The sequence below is a fragment of the Rhagoletis pomonella genome, unplaced genomic scaffold, assembly GCF_013731165.1.
Source record: "Rhagoletis pomonella isolate Grant_MI unplaced genomic scaffold, Rhpom_1.0 Rhpom_scaffold_00010, whole genome shotgun sequence".
NCBI lineage: Eukaryota > Metazoa > Arthropoda > Insecta > Diptera > Tephritidae > Rhagoletis > Rhagoletis pomonella.
In genome coordinates, this window is record NW_023458564.1 from 3,726,148 (window position 1) to 3,745,971 (window position 19,824).

Here is a 19,824-nt window from a genome sequence, read left to right on the forward strand (position 1 = left end):
AAAAAAATTTAAAATTTTTTTTATTGATAGTTTAAGTCCAAAAGTAGTTAGCTACAAGTTAGTTGACATCTAATGCAAAGGAAACCAGTTCTCACTATTTTGCGGCAATCGCCCTTCAAAAGTAACTGGTTACAACCAAAGGAAATAGCTAATAAATAGTTACCAGTAGGCGACTGCTAGTTAGTTAATAGTTAGCTACAAACTAGTCCCATTTCATGCCGGGTGTATTGACTTGATAGGCGTTATTTTTTCTAGCAAATCTATTGTTTTAATAAATATTTTAAGATTTGTATGCATAAATCGCGATGCCTGGAGTTCATGGTAACCAAATCTCATATTTGCCACAACGGCGATTTAGGCGGTTTTGCAAAGGCATCCACGATATGTATGTATGTAAATTATCTTACAGTGTTCATAATTACTATGTGATACCTGAGCGATTCTTAACTTACTTAATCTTATGTATGAAACATGTCTTTTAAACTAATAGCGTCCAAAAATAATATTTAAATATAGGAAAATCGTATTATTTTTATAAGTTTGTACTTAAAATTCCTCTGCCAAAGTGCCTTACCAAATGTCATTCATGAGCATTTGTCAAACTGGCGGCATGAAGAGGTAAACGAAAGTGCAGAAAACTGCAAAAAATTTCACAAGAGAAATGCTTGCCATTTATTGCAATCCCACGGCCCCCGCCCATTCCCCACTTTCACGTGGCTGCAGCATCACTTTGCTCATTATCGTTGTGTTGAGTTTCTTCCGATTCAGTTGAGAGTCCCTTTAGGGATGAGATGAAATGAATGATGATTAATTAAATCTTTTTTATTATTTTTAATTAAAGTCTCCACCACTCACCAGCCGCGTTGGGCAATCGGCAAAGAAATGGGATTCGGATTTGCATATATGACAGCGTTTTGGTTGCGGTTCCTGCGGGCACATAGACGCAATGTGGTTGGCGAATTTGCCGCAATTATAGCAGCGTACGCGTCGTCGCTTTTTTGTGCGCGGCCGAAAGGTACTGCCAGTACAATCCAGTCCCTTGCTGCCGCTGACACGAGTCGCCTCCAGCCCTCGCTCGGTTAGCTTGCATTCGAATTCCACCTCCTCTTGCTCGGCCAGTGATCGGAAGCCGGACATTTGTATGACACTCTGTTGCAGTTAAAATTGTAAATCAGCATAAATAGGAGGAAGAATACTATATTTTTACCTGATGGACAAACACCTCCTGGCCTCCGTCATGCGGCGTTATAAAGCCCCAACCTTTTGCCACATTAAACCATTTGCACTTGCCGTAGCGCACACAGTCCGTTTCCGTAAGATCGGCGTCTGTAAGAAGGATAAAGAAGAAGAATTTAACACACTATTATGGGATTCACTAGGCGTATTAAGCGTCGTAGTATCGTAAGTCTTAAAATTTTTCTCTGTAATAAAATGGTTTTAGGGGGTTCGACGTGTATGTTAAGAGCTAATTATATATTTTCTATCAGTTCCGAAAACCTTTACAAATATTATTAACGTACGGATATTCTGCCGAAATCAGCAATGAAATCTGAGTTTTGTTAAATTTAGTCCTAAAAATGCCTCGCTAAATAAATTTAAACCCTTATTCAAAAGGTGTCACCTTGCAATTGTTTCGTTTCCTAGCATTTCGCAAAATAACAACTGCTTGAATTCTACCCAACATAATAACCCCGTTCCAGGTACTTCACGATTTGAAGGTTTTACAGGAACAGCTGTCTTCGCCATTAATAAACTTTATTGAAGGTGGCGACCAGGAGAGCCTTCCTGTAAAAACCTGTACATCGGGAAGCACCTGGAACAGAGTTAGTACTTCAAACTGAAGACGATTACTGCTGCTTTTGTGCTTCTTGTGCAATGTAAGTTCTAAAAATTTGGAATAGTTGCAAACTGCCGACTCTTGTATATGATATATCGTCACTTGAAATGCAAAAAGACGTAACCACATCGTAAGTGAAATAGAAAAAGGTGTGACTAATATTTTTTTTTTTTTATAAAATGATGTGGACAGCTGTAATTCGATGAAATCCATCATAAATCAGAAAGTGAATTTTAATTTTTTTATTAGTTATGACTTTCTGCGTTTCAACGATGATATTTGTTACGCCTTTTTTGAATTTCAGGTGACGATATATAGCTTTTCTTTGATTTTTGATATTCGACCACCAGTAAATTTTACTTGCACAAACATATTTAACACTATTCAATTTTATTCGGACTCGAAAATTCGTTTAGCGATGATTTGGTATTATACCCTTTCAGTTAGAATTTTAATGTGTATGTTGTATTTGATAAGCACACCATCAAAATATTTATTAAATTTGTAGCTTAAAATATGCAAACAAATTCTGACTCTAGCTCGCCTTCTACTGAAACTGAATGTGCTACAAAACTGCGAACTCCAATATTTTATAAAGTTTATAAAAGTTAATTTTGTGGAGCATTTTTTTTTAATTTTTGTTAATTTTATGAAAAGTTTGAGACTTCAACTTACAGGGTTTTTGTTATAGAATTAACTATATTTTCATAAAAATAAGGCAAGAAACTTGTCAATATATTTTACTACTATTTTTGTGAACAAAATTGTACATGCATACCTAATATCTTTGATTTGTTTTAAACCAAGGAATTGTTATATCAAAAATACTTTATGTATTTAAACGTCTATTAGTTATTTTTTGTTAAATTAGTGGTAGTTATTTTGTTAATAAGCGAAAAAAAGCTTAAAACTTAGCTGATTTTTAATGCTTTTCACTGATTTTTGATCCCAACTGTACTAATTATGTCACTATAATATCTGGCTACCCTAATCATGATCATCTTATATATATAAATATTTAGCCCGTTTCTTTAGCTTTAAACAACGTTCAGATGAAGTCTCTGATTTGCAGCAGTACATGAAAACTCCAAAGTTTGACAGATCCTGAAGTCCTCGAATAGGTGTTAGCTCATTTCACGTATAGAATTCATTAAAACCCATTAAAAAATCTGAAGCTAATTGAAAGTTTGATTAATTTTGTGGAAAAAATATTTAGTCTAAAATTTTTAAGTTTTATTGAGTTTCAGTAATATTTTTGAGGTTTTCCCCCAATGCAGCAATTTAGATTTTTTTAAGTATCAGTAAATCTTTTTTCGCCAAAAAAATATGTCGGACCGAACATGGGATCGAAATAATTGGCAATTGCACAAACGTTTTCTGCTTTGTCAGGCGCGCCGTAGAATACACTTTTTTTTCCAAATATTTCAAGTATTTTCACAAGGCACAGGACGTTATTTAAAATAAATCCGGCCCTGATTGCAACTATACTTTTTAGAGGTATTGTAAATGCTGTTCAGCCCACGAATTAATCTGACATGGCTTTTTTTTTCTGGTGACCCGTCCTAATGCATACGTATATGTACATATGTATTATGTGAAAACAATAACAATGGTGATATATATAGAAACATGACAATGGCCTGGTTAATTTGAATACAACTCACATTATCCTTGCACATTTTCGTCTTTGTTATCCTACTGTCGGCTACCTGATGTAGAACATTTGTCTACGAGTAATCGACAATAGGAGCAGACACGTTTGCTAGGCGAAATAATCTTGTTTCTGCTGTGGGAAAAGAACGTGTTTTACTTATATGAGTTTATTTGGGATAGTTGAGCGAATTCCTTCGAGCTGTATGTTTTGATTTCCTATTTTAATCGAGTTTTTAGATATCGACCGGTGCAAACGAAGAAACATGCAAATATGCAAATATACAGAGACACAAATACTTATGTAGAGTATTTACTTATTTATCAAGAAATAGAGAATACTTTTTCAATTTCTTTTTTGTACGTATACCAAAGTAATGTTAACAAATCTGTGCATACTTTTTAAATAATAAACAGGCGTTGTATGAAGCACTTGTCAAATGAAAGAGTCGTTTTCAGCTATAAAGGGTACCAGCGTTGCCGTTTTGATTGGTAGCTTCACTCTCCTTTGGTAGCTTGGTTGGTTTGATGAAGCCTTTGGTGGGCAAAAATGTTTTGAGTATACAGTACCTCACGATTTTCAGCTTTTTTAGGTACTTAGGCGGGTTGGGTACTTAAAAGAACCCGCTTAATTACCTCGATGCGGGTACTTAAGCGAACATAATTACTGATGTAGTTCCATCTTTTTGTTAACTTACATAAATATGTAAATCCTTGAACAAGACATGAACATTTAATAAAGTATACGTAGTTTAAAACCAAGACCGTAGCATTGTTTAAGATTTTTCAATTGAAATATAGTTCATTCCCTAACAAATACCATATAAACCTAAGCTTAAGATTTTATAGAACACTTAGGGCCGGTTACTCAATGTCTGGTTAACATTAACTACAGGTTAAACATCGTTATCGACGTTACCGACTCCCTGTTGTATGCATGGAGTCGAAGACGTCGATAACTATGTTTAACCGCAGATTAGTATTAAACAGACATTGAGTAACCGGACCTTAAGGAAAAAAATTCACCAAAATTTTACATTTCTTTAGCCCGTTCAATTTTAGTGTAATAATGTGCAAGTTTTAAGTAGCTAAAAATTACCATTGATTTTTTATAACTTTTTGCCGAAGGTGTGTGACGCTGCCACTGAATTTCAAAATATGTAAATATTTTAAGGAATTTTAAAAGAGCAATTAAAAGGGGAAAATTATAAGTAAAATTGTAAATGTGGCGCGAAAAATGTAGGTACTTAGGCGGGTTGGGTAAATAAGCGGGGAGGTACCTAAGAGAGGGATTTTCTTCAGATTACATTCAAAAATTCACATTGCCCAAAAATGTTGGTTACTTAAGCGGATTAGGTACTTAAGCGGGGGGTACTTAAGCGGGTTTCACTGTACAACCAAATTGAGCATTGCTTTCACTTTGATCACACTTATAAGATTTTTTTGTTCTTTTTTTCTATATTTTATTAAGCAAACAATTTTCTGCACATAAAAACTCACTTCCCAAAGTTACATATGCCCGATCAGCTGCTGAAATAGAACGAGAAATTACCTAACGTGTTGAAGGAAAAATTGCATAGGAAATATGCAAGGTGTGAGTGTATTCGTAAAAAAGGGTGAATGTATGCAAATTTAATAAAAATTGGATTTTTTTTACTGAACCCACCATGCAAAACATGAGAAATAGGCGACAATCGTCCATGGCAACAAATTGGCGACTCGCCGATTTATTGCCGTAGGGAGAAATCGGAAACATTATTTCTTTTATGTCATTTTAGGAATATGTTTTCAAAAATTCCCAGACTGATGAACTCCGCGTCAACAGGATTCTTCAAAAACATATAATTTCTGCCCAAGAAAGGGTTGAAAAATTAGGAAGCTCCATAGAGACGAAAATAGTTAATTTCGTTTACAAATTATAAGTTTGAGTTCAAAAACAAATGAAACATTGAGAAATAATAAAATTGTTGCAAGAAATTATTATTTAAATATCGCTTGTAGCAATCATAAAACGACTCATTCAGGTAATAAGAAAACGACTCGCCCAGGCGAGTTGCCTGTGGCGGACGTTTTAGAGCGACTGGTAATAAGAAATCGATACGATGGCGATATTGCCGGCAATAAATTTGTTGCTTAGGGCGACAAGTTTTCTTATGTCCGGCAACAAAAATTGTCTGGTGGGAAGTGATTTTGTTTTTTAACACTCAAAAAAATGTTTGTTACGTATTGAATTAATCTCAAAGGTATTTAAGTATATTTTATACAATACCTTAATTATTATATTTTAAAGGCCCGAATTTGTTTTGTTTAACCTTAAAGTTTAGTATGAATGGTTAACCAATACTGTAGACACAATTATTATGTGTAGTTTTAATTTTTGCTGCTAATTTGTGTAGTTAAAAACCGCGTTAATTAAAGAAATCTCGTTTTATTGATGGAAAAAATGTTGGTAGCTTGAACACTGCCGTGGTAGGCGTTTTGGTACCTACAAATAATTTCAGCGGCAACACTGTATGGTACTATCAACTTTTGAAATTCACCTACCTTTCTACTAGTTGTAAAATGTATAGTACTTGATTTGCTTTACTTTAAACGACTCAGGGGTGTTTCGTTACCAAATCGTTTGCATTGAATCTTTGAAACAAATGGAGTTCGTATATATTTCACTTATATCTAAGTTATGGATAGCATTATAATTAGTATCATTCTTATAGATATTTTAATAAATACTGATAAAGAGTACAGTCGTGCCAAGTTATCCCCAGAAACTTCGTTAAGTCACGAATCTATGAAAAAAAATTAAAAAAAGACATGGTCCTTTGCAAGCTTCGGAAAAATACTAGGAAACTCTTAAAAAGGAATAGAGGTACACTGGCTGGTGATTGGTCAACGTATAAATCAGTCTTTACTGTTTACAACACTAAGGGCCGTTTGCACCATCTCCGGTTAATATTAATCCCCAGTTAAACATTGTTACCAACGTTGCCGACACAATGTTAAATGCATGGAGTCATTAGAGATGGTGAAAACGGCCAAATGTAGAATGCAGTTTAATAATATAATCGGAAAAAATAATACTAAATCCTTAACTTCAGTTTAAATTTCCACACTTTAATTTCATTATAAAAAATTCGGCAGAATAACCGCCTTTTTTAATTTTTTTATTTGCATGATAGCCACGGTAACGTACCGGTTCAGTTTGAACGTTATCAGCTATACTCATCGTATTAATTCTGAATCTGATTGTCACAAAGGCATATGTATGTATTTATGAATGAAAATAGAAATATAAAGTTTTCGTTTACACACATAGTGCATATTTATGTATATGTGCACTTTTACCTAAAATCTCGTATTTCAGGTCACTTATACATACATACATGTCCCATTCATAGAACGAACAATGCGTGTCTATTTGTGTTTCGTTGTGAACATACCCCTATCTTATCTTCTAACCCACATAAAAGGCGGGTGAACGACTCCACAAATTGGGCGACTTACTTTACGAGCTCCATTCAAATTGTACATATGTACATACATATGTATACTTGCATTTGTATGTACATACTCGTATTAACGATTTTTGGGCAATTAAATTGAATATTTAAGCATTCACACGCTTTCTCAGCATTCATATGTATGTAAGCTCCATATCATCGCCTGGGTAAAAGATTGTCCTATGTTGATTTCGGCAGGTTGTGGGAAATCGCGATTGAAGTTTGGAATGCAATTTTTCAAAAGCGCAAAGATAGATTTTTTCCAAAGTCTCTGAAAATGTTACTAGTTCACAAAGTTCTTAAATTTTTTTAATTTTTAATGATTATTGTTAATTAGTTTTGAGTTTATGAAAGATTTTCTTTAGTTTATACCAAATTAACGACACTTTTTACTTAATATCTCGGAAACTAAAGAAGATATCCAAAAATGGAGAACGCCATTTTTAAGATATTGATTAGTTTAATATGACTGCATCACCAACTAAATTTTTACTAAATTATAAAAAAAGTTGTAGTCAATATCTCGGAAACTAAATGAAAAAAAACTGATAACACCAATCGAAAGACCTCATTTCAAAATATATACAGTAAAACCTGCTTAATTACCTCACGAAAAATGTTCGCTTTTTGAGCTACTTAGGCGGGTTGGGTACTTAAAAGAACCCGCTTAAGTACTCCGATACAGGTACTTAAGCGAACATAATTACTGATGTTGTTACATCTTTTTGTTAACTTCAAAAACAACGTTTAATGAAATATACATAGTTTAAAACCAAAATCGTAGCATTATTTAAACACATAAACAAGTAAAGAAAAACTTTATTAAAAAAATAGTTAATGCAATGGTATGTCATTTTTACAAGAATTGAAGCTAAGCTTAAGATTTTGTAGAACACTTAAAAAAATGCATCATATTTGCAAATTTTTCTCAGAAGTGTTATTTGAGTATACAGTTTTCAATTCATTCAATTTTAGTGCAATAATGTGCAGGTTTCAAGTGGCTAAAAGTTACAGTTGATTTTTTACTGAATTTTTAATTTTTTACTGAATTTCAAAATACCTACCTACCTGGTACTTAAGCGGGTTTCACTGTAACTGCATCTAGAACTAAAAATCGTCAAAATGGCGCTTACGACAATCTTTTACCTAGGCGACGATATAAGTAGTATTTGCATGCATATGTATGTATGCACATTAGAGTGGCCCTTTCTTTTTCAAAATTTTTTTGTTTTTAGTATTTTGAGGCGCTACTCCCTGCAATGGTTGCATATAAGAAAATATTTATTATTTAATATTGACTCAATTGACGCAGATTAACCCGTGCTACAAACGTGTTCAAATAATGAACTATGCATCGTGGTTCTGTCCGCTATCATCTACTTACTCGTACATGCAAAAAGTACTAAATATACATATGTATGTTAAAGAAACAAAATCTTACTTATTTTCCGTTTATTTATGAATGATGGTGTGAAAAGAAATAATTTTTTTACACAATAGTGACCATGCAAAGACCTTTAATAAGGTGGCTAGCCGAAGACAGCACTGACGCAAAGTGATATTGTCGGTATCTCAAATTCGACACGTTTGTGGTACGGGTTAGACTTGATTAATTGGGCCAACATTTTCAGGAAGTTACTTTTGCAATAAAGGTAACCATTTCAGAGGGTAGCACCCGCAAATTTTCGATTTTCAAAAATAAGGGCCACTCTAATGTACATAGTAGATATATTTAGCAAACAATTTTCGTAAATGGCTGCTGGAATATTTCATCCGCCGTTATGGCATTCAATAAATACTGTAAATATCTACATAAAGTCGGGTCAATTTGTTCTTAAAATATATAACCGACTTCGTTTCGACGATTGAAGTATTCCACTGGTAATTCTGAACAAAAAAGTCCATGGAGGAGTATGTATTTGGATATGTTTATTTTTTAATAAAATGTAAGCATTTGATTTTTGGGTAAAACAAATATATTTTTGATATTAATTTTGCTCAACATCCCCCGCTTGAGAGCGTAGCATGGTAAAGTTTACTCAATCTGAATTATTTTTAAAGAGAAACATTCATTTTATAAATCTTTCTGTACAAAAGTTATTGCAATTGAGCCATTCCGCTTCGATGGGTTGTACATTCTCAATAGTTTTTTTTACAAACATTTAAATCAATAATAGATAGCATAGGCGTCTGACAGGTTAAGTAAACTATGCGCAAACGATTTGGTTTTTTTAATATTGGGAGCAACCCCAAGCAAAGGCCCCAATACCAACCACTTCTCCCAGGGACAGTAAATAACACAGGTTTACACAAAAAATAAAAGTGTATGCATACTAAACCAAACCTATGTATATATCCCTATGTTATTCGACATGCTGAATGCGAATCCGAGGGCCGTTAGCCTCCATCACGTCAGGTTCGTGGTCATTTGAAGGTCAAGTAGGGAAAAATTCATTGAATTAACTTGAAAATTCAATAAAATTCATCGGAATTTGACCTTGGGATGACCTCCAGATGACCTTGAGGAATCAAGGGACCTCCATACTCGGTTTCAGTGACAAAAAATACATTTTTTTTTTTTAATTTTTATTGAATAAACTTTATGTCATATTTGACTTTCAAATGACCTCGAAGCTGACATTATGGAGGTTAACGGGCCTCGGATTTGGGTTCAGCGAATGTAAAACCTTATGTATATGAATTTTCAGGTTTATTCAATGAATTTTTCCCTACTTGACCTTCAACTGACCACGAACCTGACTACGGTTGCCAGACGTACTGAGTTTATCAGTACAGTACTGATTTTTCAACTTTCGTACGCTAATGTCCTGATTTTCTGTACGCTAATGTCCTGATTTTTTTTTAATATGTACTGATTTGTACTGATTTTTCAATTCTGAGCAATCAAATTTGTAATAGAGTTCTTCCCACCGAGCGTGGTACGCGGTAACTCGATGATCGGAAATTTTTGCCCATGCATTTTGTTTGTGTAATATTATTTTACACAAACAAAATACTTTACGATTTGCTTAAGATTTTTACATAACGTTGCAACTTTCTTAAAATTTACTGTAAAAAGTAAGAAGAAAATAATTTAATTATAGTTGACTTGTTTTCGGTAAAGTTTGATATGCGCAAGAAATTAATATAAAAGAGCAATCGTTTTATGGGCATATTGCGGGTCATTATCTACCAGAAGGCTGACATTTTTTGTCGAGTGTTGTTAGTTATCTCGAAAATAACTTTCAGTTTAAAAACAACAAATTTGAATAATTGAATGGCTTTGCCTATAACTTACAATTCGTTTTTCTCAATTTGCTGATTCAATTTAAATACTATTTTTGGCGAATTCTTAGTCTTTCAAAATTTTTGCGCAGTTGAAAAAATAATTTAAGCCATAAGGAAATACGGATGCAGTCCTTAAGTAGAGGTCTCTTTCCACAGTTTGAATAAATATGTAATTTTGTTTTTTCAATACCACGTTAAAACGAAGCACCTGAGAGGAAATATAAAGTTTGCTTCCTGGCGAAAAGAGAGAAACCGACTTCTAATTAAAATTTTAGAAAGTGAAATTCAAATTAAAAGTAATATTAAAATATGTATAATGTTTAGAGTTCTTTGACTATTTAAACACTGAAAGTGGAAATGACCTCATTATTGCTATTAAAAATTGTTATGTATATAAAATAATTTATTGGCTCCTGTAATATTATAAAGGTTTAATATGCAAAAGCCTTTTTGTTTTGTAAACCTGTGTAATAGTTACTTGTTTTCAACAGCTAAACTTGGCCAGATATTTCTAAGTCGAAAATAAAAGTCCTTTTCTAATAATAAACAAACCGCTTATCCAAATTTAACAACCTTGGTATCGACTGAAAGAGGACTAAAATAGCTTTAAAACTGAAATATTTAAACGAGGAAAGCCAGGAGAAAGCCAGCTATTGAAAAATATTTTAATAAAAAATGTTTTTAAATTGCCATAGAACAAACCTTGGGTCAGGTATATGCATATCATTTGTTTTAAATTATAAAAAAAAAACAATATAAATAGAAGTGGTAGCCTTCGATCATTATTTCTTTAAAAGCTATTTAAGTCCCCTTTCATTTGGTACCGAAATTGTTTAATTTGGATAAGCGATTTGTTTACTGAATATCAAGAAAAAATTATGATTATTAATTAAAGCATATTTTTTTGGATAACCGTTAAACACCAATATGAGCGCCACTTTAATGATTAATAATTAATTAAAAAGTGTTGATATATTCACTTATTTGAATTACATGTTTATTTTGTTATTTTTGATCACTTTCAATTATTTTTTAATTTTTTTAATTAAACGATTAGATAATATAATTATTTGATTAATTTCAATTATCAATAAACAAGCCAAACTATAGACAAAAATTAAGAATATTTAATAATTTCATGAATTATTTATTCATTATTACTTTTATTATTACTTTAATTATTACTTTTATTACTTTAATTATTACTTTTATAAAATTTTAAAAAGAAAGGACTGAAATGAGCAAAGTTAATGAATTTAATTTAATGCAAATTTTTATTCTTATTTAATTTCACTCGAAAATGAAAAAAAGTATTTATCTTATTTTTAAATAAAATGTTTTTTTTTTATATTTAATATTATTAAAAAAGATGACAAATAATGTACTTATTGTACCTGAAAGCTTTTACTTTTAATAATATTTAATGAAAAATGCATTTAAATTTATGTTCGAAAGTTTGAAACATTTATGTATTTATTTCCGCTTTAATTAATACTCAAAAAATTTAACACTAATTGTTGTCAAATTTAAGGCTGCTAAATAAAAATATGTAATACATATATTAAAGGGTACTTGTCCAAACGTTTTTTATTGTATATTCATGAATTCAATTTATTTTGTGACTCCCGAAGTAATGGTTTCGGTCCATAATTGGATTAGTATTTTTCTCTCTATTTTGAACTGGTATAAGGCTGGTATATTTCTGACCGAAATCTGGTAACTGGCATCTCGTAGGAAATCCTCATGTTAAAAATACCAGTTGATTGCATGGAAAAAAGATAGTTGGCTGACTAGTTGGGCATGCGGTTCATACTAGTTGTGAGGTAGTTTACAACTAGTACATTTGACTACAGGAAATACATCGGTCGCCGTAACAAAATAGAGTAACAATTCAACCCGCCCTAATGTACATACATATGTATACTTTGTAAATATCTCTGGTATTTTATTAAAACATTTTAAGTGACTTTAGAAGGTTTGGCTTTGAATTAAAAAATAATAAGTTTCCCTGAAAAAGTTGATATTTTATTGAGGTTCTATTAAAATGGCGTCTTAAAATACACCTCTGGCTAGTTATTCGTTAAAGTATTGTTTATGATCCCAATCAAATATTGCCAGAAAGAGGAAAAATGGCCTATCCGCGATAAGTTGTTTTAATAAAATGCCACAGATATGTTCTGCTCTATAAATTTCACTATTCTACTCGTCTTTGTCACATTGCCAACTGTCAGTAGCTTTTTAAGTGTTTGGATTTTTTTTTTTTTAATCTATGTCCTTTGAGCATATTTTGGGATTAGGCTGAAACCTGTACTTGCCTTCCTTAAGGTACATATGCATATACATACATATATACGTATTTGAAGCATATGTATGTCTGAAAATTCGTTTTATTTATATAAGCGTATGGATGTATGTGCATCACCTAAGAGACAACGCAGAAATTTTTATGAACCAATTTCGCTGCGTACATTACCCGTTTAACGATTACTTCCTTTTTGATTAGGTATACAATTATTTTTGCCACAGAACTGTTTAATTTTTAGTTGTCTGATTGCCAGGAGAGTACACACCAAGTGCGGGTAATTTTCAGGAAGCCACAGTCAAGCGATCATGCCTCGGGGATATCACTTTACGTTGCTTTGAGAATTTGAATTCTAACGCGGAGTAGTACATATGTATGTACATACATACATACATACATACACATGTGATGCGTTTATAGAAAAATATTCATACATTCAGTAGAACACATGACTAGGTACATTTGTATGTATATATATGTAAAAAAAATGTGGAAGCTTATGAGATAAATATTTGAAAAAGGATATTCAAATTTGGCATTCGAGTTGGAATTTTGAGACCCTTATGAACAGGCTGAAGTTGATCCTTAAAGGTTAGAAACCGGTTTCAGATCGGAATGCATCCTCTGTAAACGTTCGAGCAATGTAAATTTGTATAATATATACGTACCTACATACCTACATACATTCGTTCAAACATGTAAAAATATTTATGTAAGTTGTGATCGGTTGCTTTTTATTTGCTCATTAAATATTCATCCGCTTAATTTATGTGTGAAATTTGTAAAATTTTTCTTCAAAGCATCGCCCGAATCTAAAATGGATACTTTAAATAATGTGAATGTTTCCAAAAATATAAAACAAGGATAGACAAAATAAAGATAAAGAATGGGCACACTGGCACTTATTAGCTTTAAGATTTTACTGAAAACTTTCGATAGATAGTTACTTTACTTTCTTACACCATGCAATGGGCTTTAATTAGACAGAACCAGTTGGCACTATTTCTCGGCCTGAAGAGTAACCCCGAGTTTTCGTGTATGCAGAATTCTCGTAGGCACACGAGATTTTGAGCATTGATGGCTTTGTAAAGTTACTTTATACCTAAATCTTGGTCGCGATCGGAGTGCTTCGGTTACCAGTTGACCTCCACACTAATCCTGACTACAGCGAATCTCTACTCAGTTTAGCAATCATTTGAGTACGGAAACTTTCACCCACAATAAGACATCACCGGGCTCTTCTCGCTCAATGGGAGCATTTAATAGAAATTTGGTCATAAATAGTGAAAGTAGAAAAAGTCGCACAAGAGTGAATTGTCTTGTCTAAAACCTCATTTGGCCTCAAACGACGTGGAGAGTTCCTTCGAAATTGGAAGGAAGCTGAAGGTTGTATTCAACCTTATCCTATATAACCATATTAGTTTTGCGGTGTTATGCCTTCTCCAGGATTTGTGGAACCGTAAAAATCGGGTGGGCATACTGATACGGTCCAATCAGTTGTTTCATTAAGGACTTCGGTATTTCACATAAATAGTATCGTCGATAAGATCTTGTAAGCAATGTTAATAAGACTTACACAACGGTATTTAGCGCAAACGGCGGAATCTCCCTTATAGTGGATTGGACAAAGTACACTAAGATTCCAGTCTTCGGGCATGTATCAGACCAAATTCTGTTTAACAGCTGTTACATGTGCCAAGCCAAAACAGATCTATCCATCTCTCGGAAATATCACTTCAAATGGTGCTACACTGCTGAGTACTGATCAGCTTAAATATCTAGGTCTCATTTTGGATAGGAAATTAAACTACAGATCTAATATCGATGAAGCAATTCACAAAGCCCTAACGTCTGTATGCTCCTGCACCAGAGCTATAAGAAAAATCTGAGGTCTGGAGCCCAAAATCGTAATATGGATCTACACCGCGGTGGCAAGACCGATTCTTTTCTATGGTGTAGTAGTTGGGTGGGATGCTCTCAATAAAAAAGTAAATGCTAAGAAAATGTACAGAGTGCCACCAATGGCTTCTATACTGATAACAGAAGCCATAAAGACAACAGGTACCAAAGTGCTCAACATTTCTCCCGACGAAATTGTACGCAAGAAATACATATGCCACGTAATACTGCCATTAGGCTTAATCCAACCAGTAAATGGACGTCTCCACATGTCGGTCACTGTACAATTTTTAACGGCCTCACTCAGTTTCCTACAAACGACCAGCCGCACTTTCAACACCAAGTCAATGAACCGTGTTTCCTCAAGAGAGCAATGGCCATTGGATACAGCCAGGAAAAGAGGAGCCATCCACGTTTACACGGATGGATCGAAACTGACTACAGCAGAGTTTTGCGGATGGAACTGATGGCTATCTCGAGGGCCCCATAACTGCTAGAGTGGCGGCTATTAAATACCTTAGAAATATGTCGCTGTCTTCAAAAGTAGTTGCTCAATGCCACCGATCTCTTAATGTTTGAATGTTTGAAAGAGCAATAATGTCAACGGATTTGGAGATGGATAGATTTCGCTTTTGAAAAGGTAATAATGTCAATTGAAGTAAGTGTCAATTGACCTTATTAGTGTTGATTTTGTTACCTGTCACCCGCCTGCGACAGTACTGCCGTTGGACAGGTGCGCAAAGCTTCTGTGATAGCCACGCACACCAGCCGGAGCAACTTGCTCACCCTTTGGGCTTAAACTAGGCTTGTCCCACGCAGGGAATTTTCTACGAAGGTTGCTTTTCACCTGGTTTACTGACATTTCTTCCATATCTCGGTTATCTCCGGAGCTCGATTGGCTTCGGTGTGGCATACATAAGGCATACATAAGTCACTCAAATATGCATAGTACAGCGACTGGCTTGGTTATGTTAAATGAAAAGACACTAACGCTCCATTGAGACCAGATGGAGAAGGAAGTGGCTTCACTTAGCATCTCCAATAAGGAACGAATTGCGTGCTTTAAGCGGATGCAGCACCAAACAATAAGAATGACAAATATGTATGTGAAAAGATAGCCTCATCAGTCGGCGTGATTAAAGATTGGTTAAGCAGCTTTGGGCTCAAACTACCCGAGCAAAAAACTGAAAAAATACTCATATCAGACTGTAAGAAGTTAGAGGAGGTAGCGTTGAAAATGTGTGACCACTTTATCATGACGAAATCCACAATTTAATACTTAGGAGTAGTGTAAGACAAGCGTTTTACTTTCAGCGCACACTTGAGATATGTGAGAGAGAAAGGAGCTTCAATGATCACGGAACTATCGCGAATAATGCTTGACATGCGGGGACCGAAATAGCACAAACGTTTGCTCTTAGCGAGTCTGATCAAGGGCCAAATACTTCATGCGGCCCCAATTTGGTCGAACGCAACACAGTGTCCAGCATACTTCCGCGGAGTCAACTCAACATACCGTTTGTGGGCGCTCCGAGTTTACAGCGTCTACAGAATAGTTTCAGATGAAGCAGCTTTCGTAATCGTCATTATGACAGCTGTGGATATACTGGCGAGAGAATCGACGCTTCTTGCATCCGCTAATTTAAATTGGCCAACGCCGAGTTCGGAAAAGCAGCATTACGGAGTTGCAAAACAAGTGGAATAGTACAATTAAGGGTCGTGGAACCTATCGCTGCATACAAAATCAGGTATCTTGAATAAATAGATTTTTACCTGTGTCAGTTCTTGAGGGGGAATTGCTATTTTAAGGCATAACTGTTTAAATTCAAGCATAAGCACGACCCGTACTGTGAATACTGCGGATGTAGCGTGGAAGAAGATGTCCGCCACATATTCCTTGAGTGCCCTTGATTCAATCGGCAGATGAACCAATTTATACTAGCTGTTGGATGGGTCTTTACGCCATAGTCAGTAGTCGACTATATGATGAAAGGAGGTAGTGAATGAGCATCAACCAGCGACATACTAACTTCAGTTCAGAAACACATGAGAAGCCTCGAGTGACAGCAGCGTATCACCAGTAATTAAACCAACTTAAATCGTAGCCGCGAATTAGAACCAAACCACGAAGTTCACCAACCAAAGCGTAGGCGCGGACTGGAACCTAGGCTATTCCAGCCGCCAATGCAGCGCGCGGCTTTGTTATTCATGCACCCGGAGAGCAGGTGCGGTGTGGATTGGAACCTGTCCGTTCCAGCCGCCAAGGCCGTGCGGCTTCAAATTTTAATAATTTTAAGATATTTGTTCTTACTATCTATAATAGCGAAATTATAATTTGTATTTGTATCTAGTAAGAATCTAAAAACAATAAAGTTTTTTGGTTTACAAGGACGAATAGATATTGAAAATGGGCTTCTAATAAATTTTATATTTTTAAGTTAATAAAGTTTGCAGGACGAAATTTGATAATGATAAATAATGATAATGACAATAATTAAAAAAAATATTAAGCAAATTTTCAAGGATATTTAAGGACAAAAGTTGTAAAGGACATTTTCCATAACCATTCGTTCTTATGCACCAATGTTATGTTATTTTATAATTATACAGAACTTTTTCTTTTATATGATACTTTTGCCTTTGTCGGCCGCTGTGGTGTAGTGGTAAGCAGTGCGCGCTTTCACTCAGCAACGCCTGGGTTCAAGCCCTGGTCAAAGCAACATCCCAAAAAAATATAGAAAAAAGGTTTTTTCTTAACAGCGGTTGTCCCTCGGCAGGCAATTGCAAACCTCCGAGTGTATTTCTGCCATGAAAAACAGCTTCTCATTAAAATACAATCGCCGTTCGGAGTCGGCGTAAAACTGTAGGTCTCTCTGCTTCGTGTGACAACATCAAGGCGCACGCCACAAATCGGAGGAGAAGCTCGGCCAAACACTAACATATGTGTAAGGGCCAATCTATTATTATATTATGATACCTTTATTGTTATATGTACTACATTGCATTGAATTTGTTAAATAATTTTTTGAAATAATCATATTTTTTAAATTTCAAAATCGTTAAAAAAATCCTGACGTCAGAGAGAAAAACTTAGTGCGCACTTTTGCTATAATTTACCCATAGTTTCGCAAATGTATTCATATTTTTGTGTGTAAAATTTACTTCCGCGCGGTGAAATAGTTAAAAAAGGTCTTTTTCTTTAAACAAGGCTTGGCAAAACCCACTAGGTGTAGCTCAGGACTGAGTACAACCGACTGGGACGAGCCTGCGAGCCTAGTGCTCAAACCACCTACCGAAGAAATACTCGACGGTGGTACTTGCAGAAGGCTTAGTTCGGGTTAAAGTCCCACGCAGACTATATAGGATATTCTGCGTCGTGACCGTAGTGTTAATTGCCATTTCAACCCCCACACCATTCCCACCGTTCGCACGTATGTACGTACAAAAGTACATACATCTGTGTTATAGATGGTACAATGAATAAGCATCACTGGTTGTTTAGCAAAATACAGTGCATTCCGGTTATAATGGACTCCATAAGATCGCGTCACATTGTCCTTTATAACCGAGTGTCAATTTTATCAGAATACAATATTTTTAAATAATAAAGAAATAATGTACATGTTTAAATACAAAATTATATACTTTTCATGGAAGGTAAGTGTCCGTTTTTCCGTTCCGGCATTTTCCTTAAAGTGAACAAATCACAGATCAAAAACCAACCGTCACTTACAATCTACCGCAGAAGCTGATTGCCTATTTTGACAGATTTCCGTAAACCAATGAACTTTGTTTGGCGGCCGCTGTGGTGTAGTGGTAAGCAGGGCGCGCTACCACTCCGCAGCACCTCGCTTCCACTCCGCAGCGCCAGGGTTCAAGCCCTGGTCAAAGCAACATCGCAAAAAATGTAGAAAAAATGTTTTTTCTTAACAGCGGTCGCCCCTTGGCAAGCAATGGCAAACCTCCGAGTGTAATTCTGCCAAACCAGCTACTCATAAAAATACAAATGCCGTTCGGAGTCGGCGTAAACTGTAGTTCCCTCCACTTTGCGTGACAACATCAAGGCGCACGCCACAAATCGGAGGAGTAGCTCGGCCAAACACTAACATATGTGTAAGCGCCAATCTATTATTATTATTATTGTTAATGAACTTTGTTTAAGTATATAGACATTTTCTGTTACGGAGACGGTTGCCTCTCTTTACTGAGTCCTGGGAATTACCGGACTTTTGTTGGGAGACTTTTTTTAATTTGGGCTGACAGCCCCGGTTACAATGGCCAAAAGCCGATATTTTTGTCTATTATAGGCGGAGTCCATTATAATCGAGTCTATTTTAACCGAGTTTTTTTATATATTTGAACTGGGACAAATAGATATATAATAACAGGGTTTCCATTTTAAGCGAGTCCATTATAAATGGATTACACTGTATCTACTCAAATATGTAAGTATGTATTTGCGTTTGTACTATCTGCGAGCTTCGCGAGGGTTGATCGCTTATGATTTTATGATGATTTTAGCGAATCAATACTAAGTAGATGCTTTTTTCCTATACATACATACATACATATGTACTATATACTCACAGTATCGATGCAATGCCAATAAAAAATGATTGATATATTTGTAAAAAAAAATACTTTCCTACGGCTGATTGGCTGGCTCCCTGACCGAGTTAATCAGCCAATAAAAACGAATCGGCGACTGAAAATTTTAATTATCGAATACTCAAATTTTGTTTTTTTTGTGTTCGTCGAAATATGTACATATGTATTTACATACCTATGTACATATGTATGAGAGTACATGTAAAAACAAAAACTATAATAAGTTTAATAAAAATGTTATTCACCTTGGTTTCTGTTGACATCAGGCGACGAATCGCTTCGGTCCGACTCTTGTTGTGTTATCGACATTTGTTCTTTGGGTTTCTACTTTCTTGAAAGATTGTGGCTCGGCTTTGTTGATGCAGCTGCAGTTGTACCCTGTGTACTATTGGTGTTGGTGATTGTGTGAGTGACGCTGCTAGTAATATCGGTGCAAGCGCTGTTTTGCTGGTTGCATATTAAGAAATTGTTTTTTGTTGTGTTACTTATTTGTACTTTTTGTAGTTCTTAAACTAATTGACGATGCCTAGATTCTCTTTGTTCTGAGAATATCAACGTCAAATTTATCTTCACTTAGTAAATGCTCTGTAAAAAGGTTTAATCTCCACTGTCATGTTTTTATGTATTTCATTTGTGTTTACTAATATTTTAAAAATTCACAGCATAAACAGTTTCACTCTATGTTTCTTATTAATTTTACTGGTCTCCACTAGCTTAATTTTTTTTGCGTCGTTGCCAATTGG

General features: G+C 34.8%; 1 protein-coding gene across 1 annotated transcript; it reads right to left on the minus strand.

Moving 5' to 3' along the window:
- Nucleotides 1-709: 709 nt before the first annotated feature.
- On the minus strand, nt 710-19,522 carry LOC118746476 (protein lin-28 homolog). The gene is made up of 4 exons (XM_036480325.1): nt 19,327-19,522; nt 1,208-1,326; nt 856-1,149; nt 710-778 (listed from the first exon to the last, which is right to left on the minus strand). Exons 1-4 carry the CDS (start codon nt 19,388-19,390, stop codon nt 710-712), a joined length of 546 nt encoding a protein of 181 aa, XP_036336218.1. The 5' UTR covers nt 19,391-19,522.
- Nucleotides 19,523-19,824: the final 302 nt, after the last annotated feature.